General features: G+C 40.9%; 1 protein-coding gene across 1 annotated transcript in view; it reads right to left on the bottom strand.

The window, feature by feature from the left end:
* POGLUT3 (protein O-glucosyltransferase 3) overlaps window positions 1–17537 on the bottom strand; it is a 119288-nt gene that overhangs the window by 56388 nt on the left and 45363 nt on the right. Inside the window, exons 5-6 of the mRNA XM_069202317.1 lie at window positions 5320–5516; window positions 218–412 (exon numbers count right to left, since the gene is read on the bottom strand). Coding sequence (XP_069058418.1) covers window positions 218–412; window positions 5320–5516 — 392 coding nt within the window. The remainder of the gene's footprint in view (window positions 1–217; window positions 413–5319; window positions 5517–17537) is intronic.

Raw genomic sequence — 17537 nt, 5'->3', positions numbered from 1 at the left:
TAACCGTACTATGGCAAACTGTTTTACAGTTTGCTTTCTGGACTCATGATCTTACAAGCGCTTTGGACAGCTCCTTGAAATCTGGGTGGGTGGATCCGCACTATGTAAAATAATAAATGAAAATGTGCATCTTTATTCACGTACTCAGATCTCCTACCCCCATAGCACCGCTGATACTCATGCTGTGCACTAGGTACTCACCGGCACTCATACTCACCTTGGCCCATTTAATCTTTTCAAGTAGGTCACTGAGGTTTCTTTTAAAAGGGACATAGTGTTTCCATGGTTGCAAAGCAGCATAAAAGTGTTCGTAGTACGGAGAGTTCTGCTTCAACACAAGACTGTCACCCAGCATGAGGTATGGAAACCTGTAAGCCGCAACAGTGCCATCCACATTTATTTGGTATTTGTACTACAGAGAAGCATAAAAAAAATATATATGTTATGTAATTTTTCTTTCTATACAAGAGAAACACAAAGGTACACAGCATAAGAACTATTAATGTGCACCAAACCAGCCTGGCCCTCAAGCGTATGGGTGTGTATGTAGGCCATGGATTGCAGATATTCATTGAATCAGTGGCCTTTTTAGCATATATTATGAGAAATGTTTTCATATTTGAATATCCAGACACCTCTGCTCAACAGAACTGACTGGCGCGTGCCTCCAGAAAACACAAAAGCAGATCAGTAGGTCGTGCCTTAGCATATATTGTTTGTAAAGCGCTGAACGACTTTCCACTACACATCAGAACCCCCTCATCTCTTCTTGAATTCGGCAAGAAGCTGAAGACCAGTCTCTTGGAGTAAGGCACAAGGGGCTCCTCTACTCACACAGGCGATAACCCACTATAAAGCACTCAGAACATTTCACGACCAAGCATTTTCTTCAAACGTATACGTAAATCTAGATCACCAACAGTGTGACATATATATTAGTTAGTATTCATTATTTTCGCGCAGTCGGCTCTTTCCTTCTCGGGCCTGGCCGCAGACACATTTATATTGCAGACCGGTGTTTCTCTTGAGAAATAGTGGTCTAGTGGGAAGCTGCTGAGTCTAAGAACTTAGAAGTTAATAATATAGTGTTTGAAAAACAGGACCAACTTAAATAATAAACCGTAGAATTAAGAGATTTCGTCACTGTTTACAATTTGTTAAGGCACCATGGAGTTTTTGCAAAATGTTTCACCTCACATGTATGCACATTAATCTCTTCTAATATTTTTTGTACCTCTTTTATTTATGTTAGTGGCATCTGCACATCAGCAGATTTACACTTCCGAGAATGAAAAGGTCATCCATAAACAATGAGCCATATACTCTGAGCCTCCATCTAACACTAGCAAATGTACAGAACCTTTCCCATTATGTAAACACTCTATCCCTCTCTGGGGCCCAATTGTCACTGCACCTTCCATAGCATCCTCAATAGACAAACAGCTTTCAAATTTTCAATATGCATGAGTGTGTGACATTTCTCAGCTTGCAGCCTGCCTATGTGTTATATTTACATGCTTCATGGGTGACAACGGGACGCTGAAAAAGAAAATTGATGCAATACAGACATCATCAATCTTTTTTGAATTGAGGTACCTGAAATTCTGCATATAAATTATTGGTAACTAGTGTTAGCCCTGACAGCCTTAGGGTGGTCATCGCCCAACTTTTTTCCTGCCTCCCTCCACTTTTCTGACACTGTTTTTGCTGGTTTTAGGACTCTGCACACTTTACCACTGCTAACCAGTGTTAAAGTGCATATGCTCTCTCCCTTAAACAAGGTAAGATCGGTTCATCCCCAATTTGCAATTTTGACTTACTTATAAGTCCCTAGTAAAGTGACTACATGTGCCCAGGGCCTGTAAATTAAATGCTACTAGTGGGCCTACAGCACTGATTGTGCCACCTATATAAGTAGCCCCTTTACAGGCCTGCCATTGCAATGTCTGGGTGTGCAGCTTCCCTTCCACTTCAACTTGGCATTAAAAGTACTTCCCAAACCTTAAACGCCTCTTTTTCTACATATAAATCACCCCTAAGGTAGGCGTTAGGTAACCTACATGGCAGGGTGCAATGTGGGTAAAAGGCAGGACATGTACATATGTCTTTTATGTGTCTTGGTAGTGAAAAAATCCGAAATTCAGTTTCCACTACTGTGAGGCCTGCTCCTTTCATAAATTATCATTAGACTGCCCTCATATACTTTTTGAGTGGTAGATTCTGATCAGAAAGGTGTAACCAGGTCACATTTAGAATGGCCAGAATGGTAATAGAAAATCCAGTTTACTGGTGAGGTTGGATTTTATATTACTATTTTAGAAATGCCACTTTTAGAAAGTGAGCATTCCTCTGCACTTAAAAAACATCTGTGCCTTACAGCCTGTCTCCAAACAACGTCTGGGTTGAGCTCGGCTGGGCTGGTTGACTGCTCCCTTGTGCATTTCACCCAGACAATCACAAACACAGGACACTCAGTCACACCTGCACTCATCTGCATACTGAATGGGTCTTCCTGCGCTGGAAGGGTGGAGGGCCTGACACTTAAATTTCAAAGGCTAGTGGCCTGCCCTCACACAATGGACTGCCAGCCCCCCTACTGGGACCATGGCAGACAGGACTGTGCTGAAAGGAGAACTTGTGCACTTCAAAACCACTCTTTGAAGTTTCCTCTACTTCAAAGGCATTTTTGCGTATATAAACTGGGTCTCTTACCCTACCAACTCAGACACTTCTGGACCTGCACCTGCAACCTGTCAAGAGGAACTGCCTGACTGCCCAAAGGACTTATCTGGGCTGCTTTGCTGAGAAGGACTGATGCCGTACTGTTGCCCTGCTGGCCTCTGACTTTGCTGAGAAGGACTCTGCCTTCCCCAAAAGTGCTCTCCAAGGGATTGGATTGAGCTTGCTTCCTGTTTTCTGAAGACTCAGGGCCAAAAAGACTTAATCTCTTCAGGAAACTTGTTGTGTGTCAAAAATCGCCGCACCGCCTGCAAGAATCGCCGCAAAGCCTGCATTGCAACTGAGTAATCGCTGCAAAGCCGACCGGAACGATGCAGCCTGACTTAGAGTGGAAATTAGACGTAGCGTCGGCCTTGCGATGGAGAATTTGACGCATCACCTACCGGATCAATGCAGCTCCCGTGCCTTCTTCCAGCATGTCAAGGATTTTTCCCTGCATCGTCCCTGGGCATCCAAATACCCCACATCGCAGTGAGGAACCAAGACTGCGCACCGAAAAATGACGCAAACCCCTTGCAGCATGGAAAGAAATGACGCATCATCTGTGCCGCGTCAGAAAATCCGACGCATACCTTATTTTATCACGCATCTCCTCCTCTGCGCGTTATTTTTTTACATATACCAGGTACTTTGTGGAACAGAGACAACTGTGATTTCTAAGGAATAAGACTTTTAACGCTTGCAAAAGTGATACTGCAACTTGTGCTTATTGAATCTTTGTTGTTTTAACCTTAGTTTTATTCAGATACATATCTATTTTTCTAAACCTGTGTAGTGTATTTTTGTGGAGTTTTCACTGTGTCACTGTATGATTTATTGCATAAATACTTTACACATTGCCTTCTAAGGTAAGCCTGACTGCTCAGTGCCAAGCTACCAGAGGGTGGGCACAGAATAATTTAGATTGTGTGTGACTTACCCTGACAAGGATTGTGGTCATTACTTGGACAAGGGTGTATACCTCTGCCAACTAGAGACCTCATTTCTAACAACTAGCAAAATTAGAAGTGTTAGAATTCATTGTTAAATTACGGGTCTGCAACACCTCCTCTGGGGTCCGCAACTGTTTGGAAGATTAAAAAAGGAAGTATAAGCATCAATGTACAATAACAGTCATGAATACCATTTAACCAAGCAGTAATGGCCATCAATGCCTCAGACACTACTAACATCATGAGCCTCAGACAGTAGTGTCACTAGCATAAAGCTTTAATTAAGATTGGTGGTCACAGACAGTGATGAACATAAACACTGTCCCCAGGCATGGATTTATAGGCAGTACTGAGCACCATGTCAAAAAGGTACAGAATGCACCCTAAAGATCGCACTGAAAGCAACCTCTTTTAGTACTGCTGCTTCCTGGACTTGCAACGTACATGACTCCCGGAGTTTTTCAGCAGTACTGTATTGCAGTTTTAGCAGAATTAGCACCAGAAGTGTTTAACCACACTGTGTCAATATGTAATCTTTACTGAGCCATTCATTCCCCCACCCCCCCACATTTCTTTAGCTCACATTTGCATTTCTGTGAAGATGTGAACTTATAGCAGCCCATCTTCCAGTGACTAATTGCATCTCCTTCGAACAATTTTGGCTTCGATCATAAAAAGGGCAGAGAAACCTAAATTACATCAATGGCTCTTAATGTTAAAGTTGATGATGCTGGAGTTCTTGTTCTCATCGACAACCATGCTGCATGAAGAATTTGTCCTCTTGCTACTCCTGGCTTACTCTGGTTCCATACACACATGGTCTCATCCCTCATACCCAGCCCAATGTAAAGGTATTGTTCCCCAACTCCTCCTGTACTACACTCTCTATCTATGATAGAAACATTACAATGATGGAAGCTCCACTGAAAACAACGAAGTGGCTCAAAGCTAAAAATAGCTGGTTAAGTCTTCTGCTCCACCCTTCCCAATGTTTGTTTTTTGTTTCTCCTTTTCTAAAAAAAATTAGCACATTCTACCCTCAGTATGTGGAACGTTCTAAAATCGTTATGTGTCTTCAGCCTAGGGTGATACCGGTTGTTAAAGGAGCTCTCCCTCCTGACGGGCCTGAGCCTGCTTTTCTGACCTATAACTTGGCTTCAGGAACTTTAACAACTGTTATAGCCCTCAGCAGAGGGCTAAAAACCTATATCCTAGACTTGCGTTCAATCTTAGCTGCTGCTTCATTGACATCTCGTAAAAGCCTTGTTTTTAGGTGTAAACTCTGTTGCCGGTCTTAGTGCCACGTGTAAAAGGTCTACTTTCTTTTTCAGTCCCTCTTTAAATTCCTATTAAATGCCTTGTAAAAGAACCTAGCTCCCAAATGATACTTGAGGCAAAACAGTTTTCATTCTCCATAATGTACACCATTCACTAGCACACTTTATGTAGTCTACACAGCAGTGAAGAATATGTTGCAATCCTAGTAGGTCACACCCATTTCCAATACATTCTAACAGTCACAAAATACATTTAATTTGTTCCTTTATGGCCTCTTTGTAATTGGGAGGTTGCATGAAAAGCAACCTGGAGACACTTTCCAGCTCATATCGCACCACACTGAAACAAATTAAAAAGTGCAGTGGTTTACCTTGAAGAAGTCAAAGAATCCCATTAGTGGTGCCTTTCCCAGCTGGGCCTCTTTCTCCCGAAAAAAGAAATACCCAGTTATCCCGGCATCCAGTAGTTCTGGGTAGGTTTTGGAAAGTTGGACTAGCTGCAGACGTTCCTCTCGACTGTCTCTACCTCTGAAAAATGCCTGTTCAGTTTTGTTATTCCAGGAAGGACCTGGCAAAAGTAGAGAACAATTAATAAAAAGGAAACATTTGTACCTGCTAATAGGTACACTTTTAAGACTACAGCTACATTTGTTACTTCAGCAGTCAATGTGAAATACAATTAATTTACTTAGCAGGACGCTGATGGCCTGGCAAGAAGTTATCCTGTGGGCTGCACAGTGATCAGTAAGATCCATTGACCAAACGGCTAAATAAGCTCCTGCAAGATTACTACTACAATTGGACCAGAGTTCCAACTTTACTGGTATTGCTGGATTACCAGAGAACCACAATAACACTCAAAGGTATCTAGGGTAGCCGTAATTTCTTGGAGTACTTAAATGTGCAAAATCTATGCGTGCACATTGTCACTCAGGCTGAAAAACGTGTATGTGGAAATCTGGCCTAAATGTACACTTTTGTTCATGGATAAACTCAATTTTAAATACTGTAGTTGCTTTTGGGAGTGCCCTACCCCCTGCAACCGGACAAATACACTGCCTTTGCCAAGAGAATATTTGCACGCTTTTTCACACTGTAAAAGAATATGCATTCTAGAATGTTGCGTTGTTTGAGGATTTTGAGATTTACTTTGATAACATTTTCTGGATGGTCCCTTTAACCTGTAGCATGTTATCCACACAAAACTGCCAGTTTCAAAGACCAATAACGTTTAGGGAAGAACAGGAATTTGGAGCCGTTAGGAGGGCTGCAGGTGTGGGTGCTAAGCCCTTACTGTGGGAGTAGTGCTACTTTAGCTTGCTAGTGAAATAAGGTGTCATATGACCTGGATAGTCAATCAAATTCTTCACACTGTTTACGGCCACTAATTAATTTAATGCAAGATGGAGTATAGCACAAGCAGGTGGTGATCAGTTGCTGGCTTGAATAATGTCCATCGCTCACTAAAGATCTACAATGAAAGAGAATGCCAAGGGGCATGCAGAAAATGTTATTGCCAGCATATCAATACATAGATGAGGGCCTCGTGAATGAATGGTGTGAGAACACGGAGGAGTGTTCGGTGAGGTTAATGAGGACATTAGCCAAACATGCTAAGAGGAAAATGGAACTACAATCAGCAAAGATAGAGTTGATCCACAAGGAATTGGATAAACAAAGACAATACAACAAAGGATCAAATAGGAAAAATTGAGAAGTCTTTGCAGGAATACAAAGAGGAAATAATTGAACGGAAGGCAATGAAATTCACCAGGGACAGGCTGGTTTCTCAATATGGCTGTATCATACTTTTGCAAAAACGTTTGACAACTTGAGGGCTAAGGAGAAGATGAATGCACCACCGAGCAATGCACAGAGTGGAAGTGAAGTTAGCAGTGATCCAGGTGGGAGTGCGGATGAAGCACCTTTGGAAAAGGCAGATTATCAGAGGGAGCTTTGCCTCCTGCGTATGACTACACGTCAAGGTGGAACAGGCAGAACAAAACGTCAGAAGAGAAACTGCAGGACCCTGAGGGGCAAAAAGAAGGGAGCGAGGAAAGAACAGAGGGTGCAAATAGAAACAACATGTATGGATGACACACCCGGGACTGGACCCCTTAAAATAAATGTCTCATCTATCAAATTAAGTTGAAACCAGGAGAGATTACTTAGCCTGGGTTTTACATTTTTCCCAACATCACGTTCTGATTTCACAGATATTAGAATTGCATTAAACAAATACATTAGGAAGCTGAAACTCCATAACTACCAGCAGATGAAACATCAGATGAAAGTAAAGTTGCTGTTAATAGCTTCACTAGATCTCAGACTTCCACATTCAAGATATCTAATGTTTCTGACCTTGTTGCCATTCATTATCTGGCAATGGAGGACATGGTGAACACCATGGAACCAGCTAGCTTCAACATGGATCTGCTACATGTACAGGCAGTGATTATAGGATGGAGGATCAAGAATTATGAGGACCAGTTACCCAAACTCCTTACTCCTTAGAGAAATGGAATTTACAAAAGATGATCACGTAGAGAATGGGTTTAAACCTAAAAGTAAATTTTTCCCCCAGTTACCTCCAGGGAATTAGATTGATCTGTTCCAGGAACTGGTTGTGGAAGTCTTGAAAGTATTAAGGAAAAAAATGGCATAATGACTTATTAAAAATTAAGATTTCACTGAAATATATGGGGATATATCTCTGACCTAAAGAACAACATTGTCTTGATGGGCCGAAGTAGATACCTGATGGAAGCAAGGAGACAAATGAGTAACACAACATTCGCCTCCTGGGAAATCCCATGAAAAAGATGGAAAAAAATACCATCTGAAATTGAAATCATGGAATGATCATAATCTTCTAGAATGGGATGAATATCAATATCTAAGAGCAGGGCATACAAGGGTTGCTACAATATATTTTTCTCCCCAAGAGACATAAGAATGCTAAGATTCCCCCAGGGAGACCCGTTGAAAGCTCAATTGGGTCCAGACTGGAGAATAGTTCAGGGTATATGGACTTATTCCTGCAGAAGTATGTCATCATTCTGCCCTCATATCTAAGGAACTCCACAGATTTTTTTTTGAAGAAATTGGATGGGATTCCATTTAAGCAGGAATATATAATGGCCACGCTTGATGTAGCATTGCTATATACATCTAGTGATCATGATGCAGGGATCCATGGATGGGAGTACTTCTCAAGAGATAGGCCTATAGAGCCACTGGAACATGCACAAATGTTGCTAGAGATGCTAATGTACTGCCTTACCAACAATGTCTTAATTTTCAACAAATAGTATTTGCAGCAATAAGGTATGATGATGGGCACCTCTTTTGCCCACACCTAGGCAAACTTGTTCGTAGGGTTGTGGGAGAAGGAGGTGGCCTGGCCGATGAAAATGGGGAATTTGTCCAAAAAATAAATAAATAAATCACCTTATGGATTCGATTTATAGATGACTTGTTTATTTTGTGGGAAGGGCATGTGATTGAACTGTGTACTTTCATAGAAAAACTTAATTCCAATGTGCTTAATTTACATTTCACGAGCACATATAGCAGGACACACTGTGACTTCCAGGGCGCTGAATTGGTTGTGATTAATAACAAACTAAAACCAAAAATACATAGGAAGCCGACAGCCACTAATTCACTTTTGCACGCCACCCAGGGGTCCCTAAGTGGAGTAATCCTTACAGCCAGAAGTTGAGGGCTTGAATAATATGTTCGACTGATGAACAGTTTGACTAAGAGGTATGTAATATGCTTATGAGGTTCACTTAAAGGGGTTATCGCAGAAATATTTGGAGAATGCAAAGAGGAGGGCTACTGAGAAACAAAGAGTATCTATTATACTTGCAGGGCAACAGCTTGAATAAAAAGGATAGCAAAGTGAAGAGGCTGATCCTGGAAAACACCATGGCTCAATCTAACATTAAACAGATACTGCAAAAGAACTGACATGTAGTCAATAAGGATAAGTATTTGAGGGATATTGTGTGTAACGGCCCACAGACAACCTGCAAGAAAACTAAATCATTAGGGGATATATTTATATGCAGTTATTTTGACCCTGGCAAAGGAGAGAAGTATTGGCTTTTGAATAATAACAGGGATTTTATCAAATGCAGCTCCTGTAGTGCATGCCTATGTGAAGTAAATTGTAAAAGCTATCACACCTTTGAGGGCCAAAAGATTGTAATCAATGATAGGATTATCTGCAATACGGATCACAGTGTATGTACTGAAATGTGGATGTGACAAGCTATATGTGTGGGGGCACCATCAATAAGTTAAAAAACAGGATCCTCCAGCATATGCGGGCGATCACAAATGGTGATAAAAGATACCCCATGGCCTGTCACTTCGAGCAATATCATGATCCAACACTTGCAAGTTTCAGATACTACATGATTAACCAGGTCAAAGTCCACTTGAGAGGAGGGGATAGAGAAAAGAAGCTACAGAGAAGAGTTGAGATTTAATAGTGACATTGGGCACAGAGACTCCATGGTGTCATAACACACATGCCTAGTTACATGTTCATTTGTAATGGAGCATGCCTTGCTTGACCTTTTTAGGAATATCAAATGTAATTGTGTTTTAATTTAAGAGATATAGTTGTACCATATGCCCTTAATATATGAGATGATTGCACATAGTACCTTTTTCCTACGAAACATATGACTGAGGTTCTTTGGTGTGGATGGTAGGCCCTCGGAGGAATATAAGATAACTATGCAGACTGTAAGAACAGGGGGTAGTAGAATCTGCCACCTTAATACTCATTCTTATCAAGATAGATTTACGCATTTGCACTTTAGATGGTCCTTTATAGTATGTGTGTAATGTACTTTCTCGCACGCACATATTCTGTATTTTAGATCCAGGAATACAGTGAATGTGCACTGAAACAGGTTGCTTATATAACATACTATGCACTTTATCTAGAGTATTGTAGTGGATATATGACTAAATTTTAGAATGATTATCTCTAAATGATCCCTGATACAGGTCTGTTTACATATATCCATTGTGCACTTTAGATCTACGAGTATAGTGAATCTGCACCACTATAGGCTGCCTACATGGGTACATTATGCATTTTATATTAGAGAATTGTAGGGGGTGTATAGCCGTATTTTTGTATGATAATCCCGTAATGGTTTTTGATGCAGGTCTGTTTACACATATGCTTTATGCATTTTAGGTCTGACGAATTATTGATAGACATTGGGGCGAGGTTGTCACGCATATGCATTATGCACTTTAGATCGGAAGTACTGTGAACGGGGATATGCATTTGCACCTTGAACTAAGAAAATAAGTTGCATAACCATACTTTAGGATGATCATCCCTAAATAGCCCTTGATAAATGCTTTGCATTATGTGCTCTAGGTCTGAAGAATTGTTAAGAGACAAGATCATTAAACATATGCATTATGCAATTTAGATCAGAAATAATGTAATTGGAGATATGCATGCAATTGCACCTTGAATTAGGGAAATAGAGCACATTAGCTAAATTATTGGAAGCAACTTGCCCATATACATGTTATTATACATTTTAGATTGGAATTATTGTAAATATATATATATATATATATATATATATATATATATATATATATACACACACACACATACATACATACACACACACACACACACACATACAAAATTGCATTTTGAATTAAGGCAATGAGTTGCATCAGCTGAATTATTGGAATATATCCGTTTATGCATGCATAGTATACACGGTGAAGAGAAGGCCAAATGAATTAAATATGTATAATTAATATGTGTTTTGAATAATTATGTGCTCTTTCTTGTGATGACACATTCCATTAAGTGATTTTGTTACAAGTGGTAACAACTATGCACTTTGAATTACGAACACTGAGAATGAGCATATGTAAGTGTTGGTTGATTATATTGCGGAGGGATTGTCTTACTGTTTTCTGGGGAAAAGTACAAATGTAAGGGGTGCTGCTGAAAACAGATAATAACGATTAACATACTTGCACATAATTCCCCCAAAAGGACATGGGCAAAGTGGTATGAAATGAGGGAGAGAAATATATGTGAAACCATCAGTATTTTAGATGGAAAGATGCATGGGTTTAAAAAGTTGTAAAACGCAGAATACTTGTTGAGGAATAGGGTTATTAAGTAAACAAAATGGTTGATGAATTGAGTTAAAGCTATGATGTCTTGAAATGAGGTTGTTGTTCTAGTGCTCGAGGGCTGCTGAGAATTAGAAAGGACTACGCAATAAAATGGTGTCCATTGTAATTGTATGTGAGGCCCAGTTGAAGGTGTGTAGCCGGAACACGTCGGCCATACTATTTTTAACTTGTTTATATTTATGGTGAATACTGGCGTTCACTGAGTAAACTATTATCACCATACAGATGGTTCTGGGCTCTGCCGCCAGATCAGTAGTTGATGAAGAGGACTATGTGGGTAGACATATTAGCTGAATGATGCCTCTATTCCCTTGTGACTGTTTCTGAGATGTTTGAAATCTGGGATGTACACAAGGAACAACTAGCCTCTGTGTTGCAAGATGACCCATTTTGAAAATGCTTTGCTATACAAACGCTACATCAACCAATGTAATGGCTTGAATCACTGATCTATAGACTGGATTTAAAGAGATGTGGAATTTGAACTCTTTTATATTTGCCTGCAAGGCGCACAATCCAAAGTAGGATTAAGAAGAGAGAAAGGGCTACGTAGCAATTAACTGCACTTCTTAGGGTTTGTTTCCTGCAACACCAGTGATGAATGGAAGTATCTATTCAGAACATTGATTAACCACTGATCCAGATTACCCCAGGACACCAATATAAGGCCTCGGATGCTTGCGAAGATAAAGAGAGAAGACACACTAAAGTAAAGGTACCTTCATCATAAAGTCCACAAGTCAACACCTAATTAGAGAATTCATACAGTAATAACAATTAAGTAAACAATCCCACTACCACATAAGCAGATGATGTGGAGATGATCCAAACAGGAAATCAAAGGTCTAAAAAGATGACCTCGCCAAGAGTGCAACTGAGCTGATGGCAAAGTCTCCAGCAATGGAGCAAGTATGAGCGCTTACACTAATGAACAGTGCATTATGTGGTCCAAAACAAGAAGTTACTCAAATTAGAGACAGGAGAACTAGTGTGCAAAGAAGAGGTATTGCATATGCAGGACAACTGAGACCTTGATGAATATATACACAACTTGTTAAGAGAGATACTGCAAGCAGAAGAAGTTGAAATAGTACTGGTTCACACACACAGAGGAAATCATTACAAAGGATTTGTGTCCCTTAGCTTTGCCGCCCAGAGTAATAGATACTGAAGATGTTGCTAACCAGGGTAAGGAGGTCAGGTATGTGCAGAACTATCAGGAGATTACAAGTGGACTCCAAAGATCACTATAGAAATAAGGAATTACTGGGGAACTCTGTAGCGCTAGGTCTGATTCCTGCCGATAATATCCAAAACCTCAGAGTGAAACAAGGCATATCCACAGGGTCGGTTCGATCTCATAATTCCATCTTGCTGGTTACTACTGCTACCAGCCCCATCAAAAATAAAAGAGACCTCACAATGAGGCCCATGTTTGTTTCCCCCTAGCAAGACAAAAAAGGGTACAGTTTTCTTCACCAAAGTGCATTTCCTCAAACTAGAAAAAAAACAAAGTGAGCCTGGCATCACTAATGTAAAAAACGCAAAATATGACAAAGGTCGGTGAAGCTGACAAAACAAAAAGTGTCACAGACTTTATCAAGTTCAACTGGCAAACAGCTGAAGAAGGCTTTGGTGATTGGGGTCGGATGAGATGTCAGGAGAAGTAGTTTTTGCTGTTACTTCATGCTTAACTACTAGATGAACTTGCTCCTTTCATAACTATGGTGTTGTTGCAGATCCAGAAGCAGAGAAGTCATACCGGTTAAAAGTTCCAGTCACTGTGTGATTGTTTTACAACTCATATATAGTATTAGATGTTGATTCAGATTGCCTACAGCGGACACAGTGAGAAATGAAGAGCAAAGCAGTGCAAAGCGAGCATGGGCTCAACCCTTTCAAATACAGATACTCAATGAAAGCAGATGAAAACTAATCAGAAGTAAAATTTCCTTTGAAGAGCATGGTAAAAGTGAAAAGCCCCCAGAGCAAAGGTGGAGTTTAAGGCTGTGGTGGTGAACAGTGTGTAGACTTAAGTTTGTAGAGTTTAAGGCAGAAATGGTTGCTAAGCATATCACTACAGTGTTAACAAGACCCATCACAAGTTGCAATCTATTTCCAAGTAGCAGTTTTCAAACCTGGATTCCCAACCTTTCTATTCACAAGCTCATTATTATTCCCAGGACAGTAACAGCAATCGTTAGGTTAAATCATTTAAATGTGAAGGACCTTTAGTCCCAGGAGATGTGACGCGCCATTTTAAAGAAAATGTCAGAGTTGCTAGCGGCTGTGGTCCCGAGTCAAGAAACCCACTTAGAGTACATAAGAGGAGATTAAAATCTAAATGGTCCTCACTTCCATGCTTCAGACTCTGATAAAGGCAGGGTTGGCACGCTTGATGAGGGCAATTCTACAATTTAGGAAAGAAGTTGTAGAAAGGATCATGAGAACAGGTGGTTTGGCATACAAAGGTCTGTGGCAGAGCAGGAGATATTTTTATTAATTTACAATTCTAGTGAGGCACAAGAACACTTTAATTCCATTCATAATCTTGCCAAAAGTGAACTTAACATTAGGGAGGCGCTCAAATACCCGGATCCTACACCAAACTCTTGTTAATCAATAGCGTTAAAGCAATATATAATGGATAACAATTTGCATTACTTGTGCCACGTCTTTTATCTATGGAGCAAGATAACACTTTCAATTCTAGAGTCAACAAAAGAGGGTGTGTGATTAGCTGCAGCACACGATAACCTCCTAAAGACCGAGCCGCAACACACAGGAAACAATCCACTATAATTTAATCCTTCAGACCCACAATGATGCTACAAGGTCGTGTTCAATATGTGGGACAAGGATAAATACCCAGGGTACCTTTGGTGAGTCCAGACATAACAACTGGTACCACCTGAAGAACAAGACTCCGGTGGGTGTGCACTAGCAGAGTGCTGTCCCAGAGACCCGGGAGTAACAGGGCCCGTTGGTAAACCAGGAACAGCACCCATGCTCGACCTGCTGAGTCGGGCAACAAGAGCAAGACCCAACACTTGCCTGGAAAGCGGCCGGTGGGTCCTGTCAGCAAAGACATGTGAGAAACTATCTAGGAGTGTGGGCCTCTAATGGGGGGGTGTCCATACAGAGACATTCTGGCAGAGTGGCAGCCTCATGGGGAGGAGTATGCCTAATGTCAGCGCCGAGGGTGAATGCAGCAGCATGTACAGAGTGGCAAGTCATTAGAATAAAACAAGTTACGAGTAAATTGGATTATGAACCCATGCTAGCCAACTTCTTAAAAGATGAGCTCTAACGCTGCAAAGGAGAAGAGATCAGTCACTTTCTAGATGCAAAATATCGGCAGCTTTACGACGACAGCCCTATTGGAGTTGTTTCACTCTAATATCCAATGGTGATGCACTGACCTACACCCACAGATTTGCCACTAGCTAATAAACAGACAATAGGGACAAACAGGCTTGTGAGACGTTGGAGTCCTGGATCAGAGATAAGTTGTGGTTCTGGGGAGTCGCAACATGCCCTCAACACCGTGAGCATAAACTTGCACCACAACTCTACCAACACTGTGGAGGCGTGTACCAGACTCAGAAAGTAGACTCAGTAACGGGATAATATATGCAGAGATTGGCAACGGGAAGACAAAGCCGAATCCATTTTCAATCAAAAGCAACCTGTCAGGGAGACCCCAATAAATTACCCACCCCATGCTCAACATGACAGGAGATAGACACTTAAAGCTATCCTCCTTGAAACAATCCGTGCACACCTAATGGACAATGTGTCACCTAGAATAGGTCTTAAAGGAAGAAAAGATAAAAGGATACATATTGCAGGAGAAAGTCTCTCAGACATAGAAGATAGCGTCACCACTCATGCTTACAGAATACAGATAAGGGACAAGATTTTGAATCAGTTTGTGCCAAAAATTATGGCTTATAGACACGCTTAAAAAGCAAAAGATGAGGACCGACCCATATACCAAGACTGGAACCTGGGTCAACTTGTAAAACAAAAGAACATTGGTCCAGTGGGTCACAGTTAAAACACAGATCTATCACACCAATGGTACCAGAGCCATAATGAGTATGATAGTGAATCAATAAATGGAACACAGGACCCAGTCAATGTCTCTCTCACACACACACACACACACACACACACACACACTCTTACTTACTGGTGGTCGCCAGTAGGTAGTAATAATTAGGACCTAGTTGCCATAGGAATTTGTTTTTTGTTTTGCTAATAACTTTGGTATCGTTTGACAAACCTTCACGAAATTTTCAAAACTAGTTTGCCTCTCATATCAGCTGCTGTCAGGAACGTTTGGGGGTTATTCATCAAGCAGGCGCCAAGAATAAGTGGGATCCCAATATGCATTTTCCCCAACCAATTTTCCATAGAGATTTTAGACATGACTACAGCCCACACCGCTGAATGGAAAACCAAATGTCAGAAAGCTGGATCTTGGTCCAGCAAGTGTGCTTTTTGTAATTTGGTGTAAATCTGTTCAGTAGTTCTGTGGTTATTAAAGAAAAAAGGTGTATGTATATCTAGCAGATCCATGCGTCAACAGCAATGCATTGGCTGGCTGTAGGAAAGTTGCGATCACAATTTTGTGAACGGAGGCTTGGTCCCCGGGGAAAAAATAAAACTGAAAAGTGACAGAAGAGGTCAAAGGAGAGGTAACCTGACCCCATGGCACTGATGACTGGATCTGTGAGGGACCCCTCATGGGCAAGATAGTGCCATAAAACGTTTTTTGAGGAAGGGTGAGGATCCACAGATATTCCGCAGTGCTCAGAGCGTCCCTTCTTGCGGATCCAGAGCTCAGTTAAAAAAATAAAAAATACACCAATTCACAGACCCACTCACTCACTGACCCACTCACATACCCAAAATAAACACTACCACACCCACTAACAGACCCACACCGCAACTCACATACCCATAAAACCACTTGGATACCCACTCACAGACCCACACAGCCACTCATACACCAACTCACACATCCACTTATACACCCATAAAACCCTTCACACACCCACTCAGACCCACACAGCCACTCATACACCCACACAAACCCAGTCACACACTCATACAGCCACTCACACACCCACCCACAGAGTGGGGTTGGCTTCATGCGCGCACTTGGTCGCTCTGAGGCCAACCCTCCTGCCATGCAAGGCCTAAAGGCGGGTATGGCGGCTTTTGGATTAACGTATGGTAATTAAATATTATTTTAGATTTAAAAAAAAAAAAACAACAACAACAAAAAACTTAGAAATTCACTGAAAAAAACCAAAGGCTACAAGGAGGTTATAGCTAGGAAATATAATTTAAAAAACGTAGAAATTCTTCTAAAAAACAAAGATTATAGGGACTTTATAGTTCGGTTCAGATTTTACATACAAAAAAACCATAGAAATTCAGCAGAAAAGTTATACGTATGTCAAGAAACTATAAGTCGTGTCCTAAGGCAACTATAACTTGCGCCCTCGTCATGCACTACTAATTACACGGCATATTACATACGTCATGGCATCTCCTATGACATAATTGAAAATATCACTGCAACATTTGCAATAAAATTACTGATCAGAAAACTGTGCATGGTGGGGGTATGATTTATAGTTACCTTAGGCCAGAGTTATAATTTCTTGAGATAAGAATATCTGTAACTGCTGAATTTCTATGATTTTGTATGTGTAAAATCTGAATCTAACTATCCCGTCCCTGTAACCTTTGGTTTTTACTGGAACAAAAAAACACAAATACACACACACACCACGACATGTAGATTGTGTCAGAGTGTAGGAAGGAAATAGAGAAATATACATGGCAACCCAGAATATCAGAGGTTTAAATGAAACTAGAAAAGCTAAATGAGTTATGGAGTAACTGAACAGACACAAAATACAACTTGCATTGCAAATACTTGGACCTAGGGTTGGAAGATAGATTTACTCGAGGGTGGAGTTCACACAAACATTACTCTTTGTATAGTACCTACTAAAGATGTGACATGATCATGATAAATAAATATGCCCAATTTGTACACAGTGAGGGTACAAATCTCATACAGCAGTCATATGACGACTCTGCCTTTTTCGAGAATATTTCCATGGTGCACGATAATCTAATTTGGTCTGGCTATTTCAACCTTATCCTAGACCCAATTACAGCTAGATCAAAACGGGGCACTAGGCCATATACAACAGCTTCCAAAATGCTAATCAGGACCTTTGGCCATCATGGACTAGGGGGTACTTGGCATCTTAAAATCTAGACCACTCCACGGTGCATGATACATACTCCAGGGTTGACTTCTGGCTCTTGTGGAAAGAGGTAAGCACTTGCGTAACTC

This window comes from Pleurodeles waltl, chromosome 8 (assembly GCF_031143425.1).
Source record: "Pleurodeles waltl isolate 20211129_DDA chromosome 8, aPleWal1.hap1.20221129, whole genome shotgun sequence".
NCBI lineage: Eukaryota > Metazoa > Chordata > Amphibia > Caudata > Salamandridae > Pleurodeles > Pleurodeles waltl.
The sequence above is the reverse complement of the archived record's forward strand: the minus strand, read 5'-3'. Positions and strand labels throughout refer to the sequence as shown.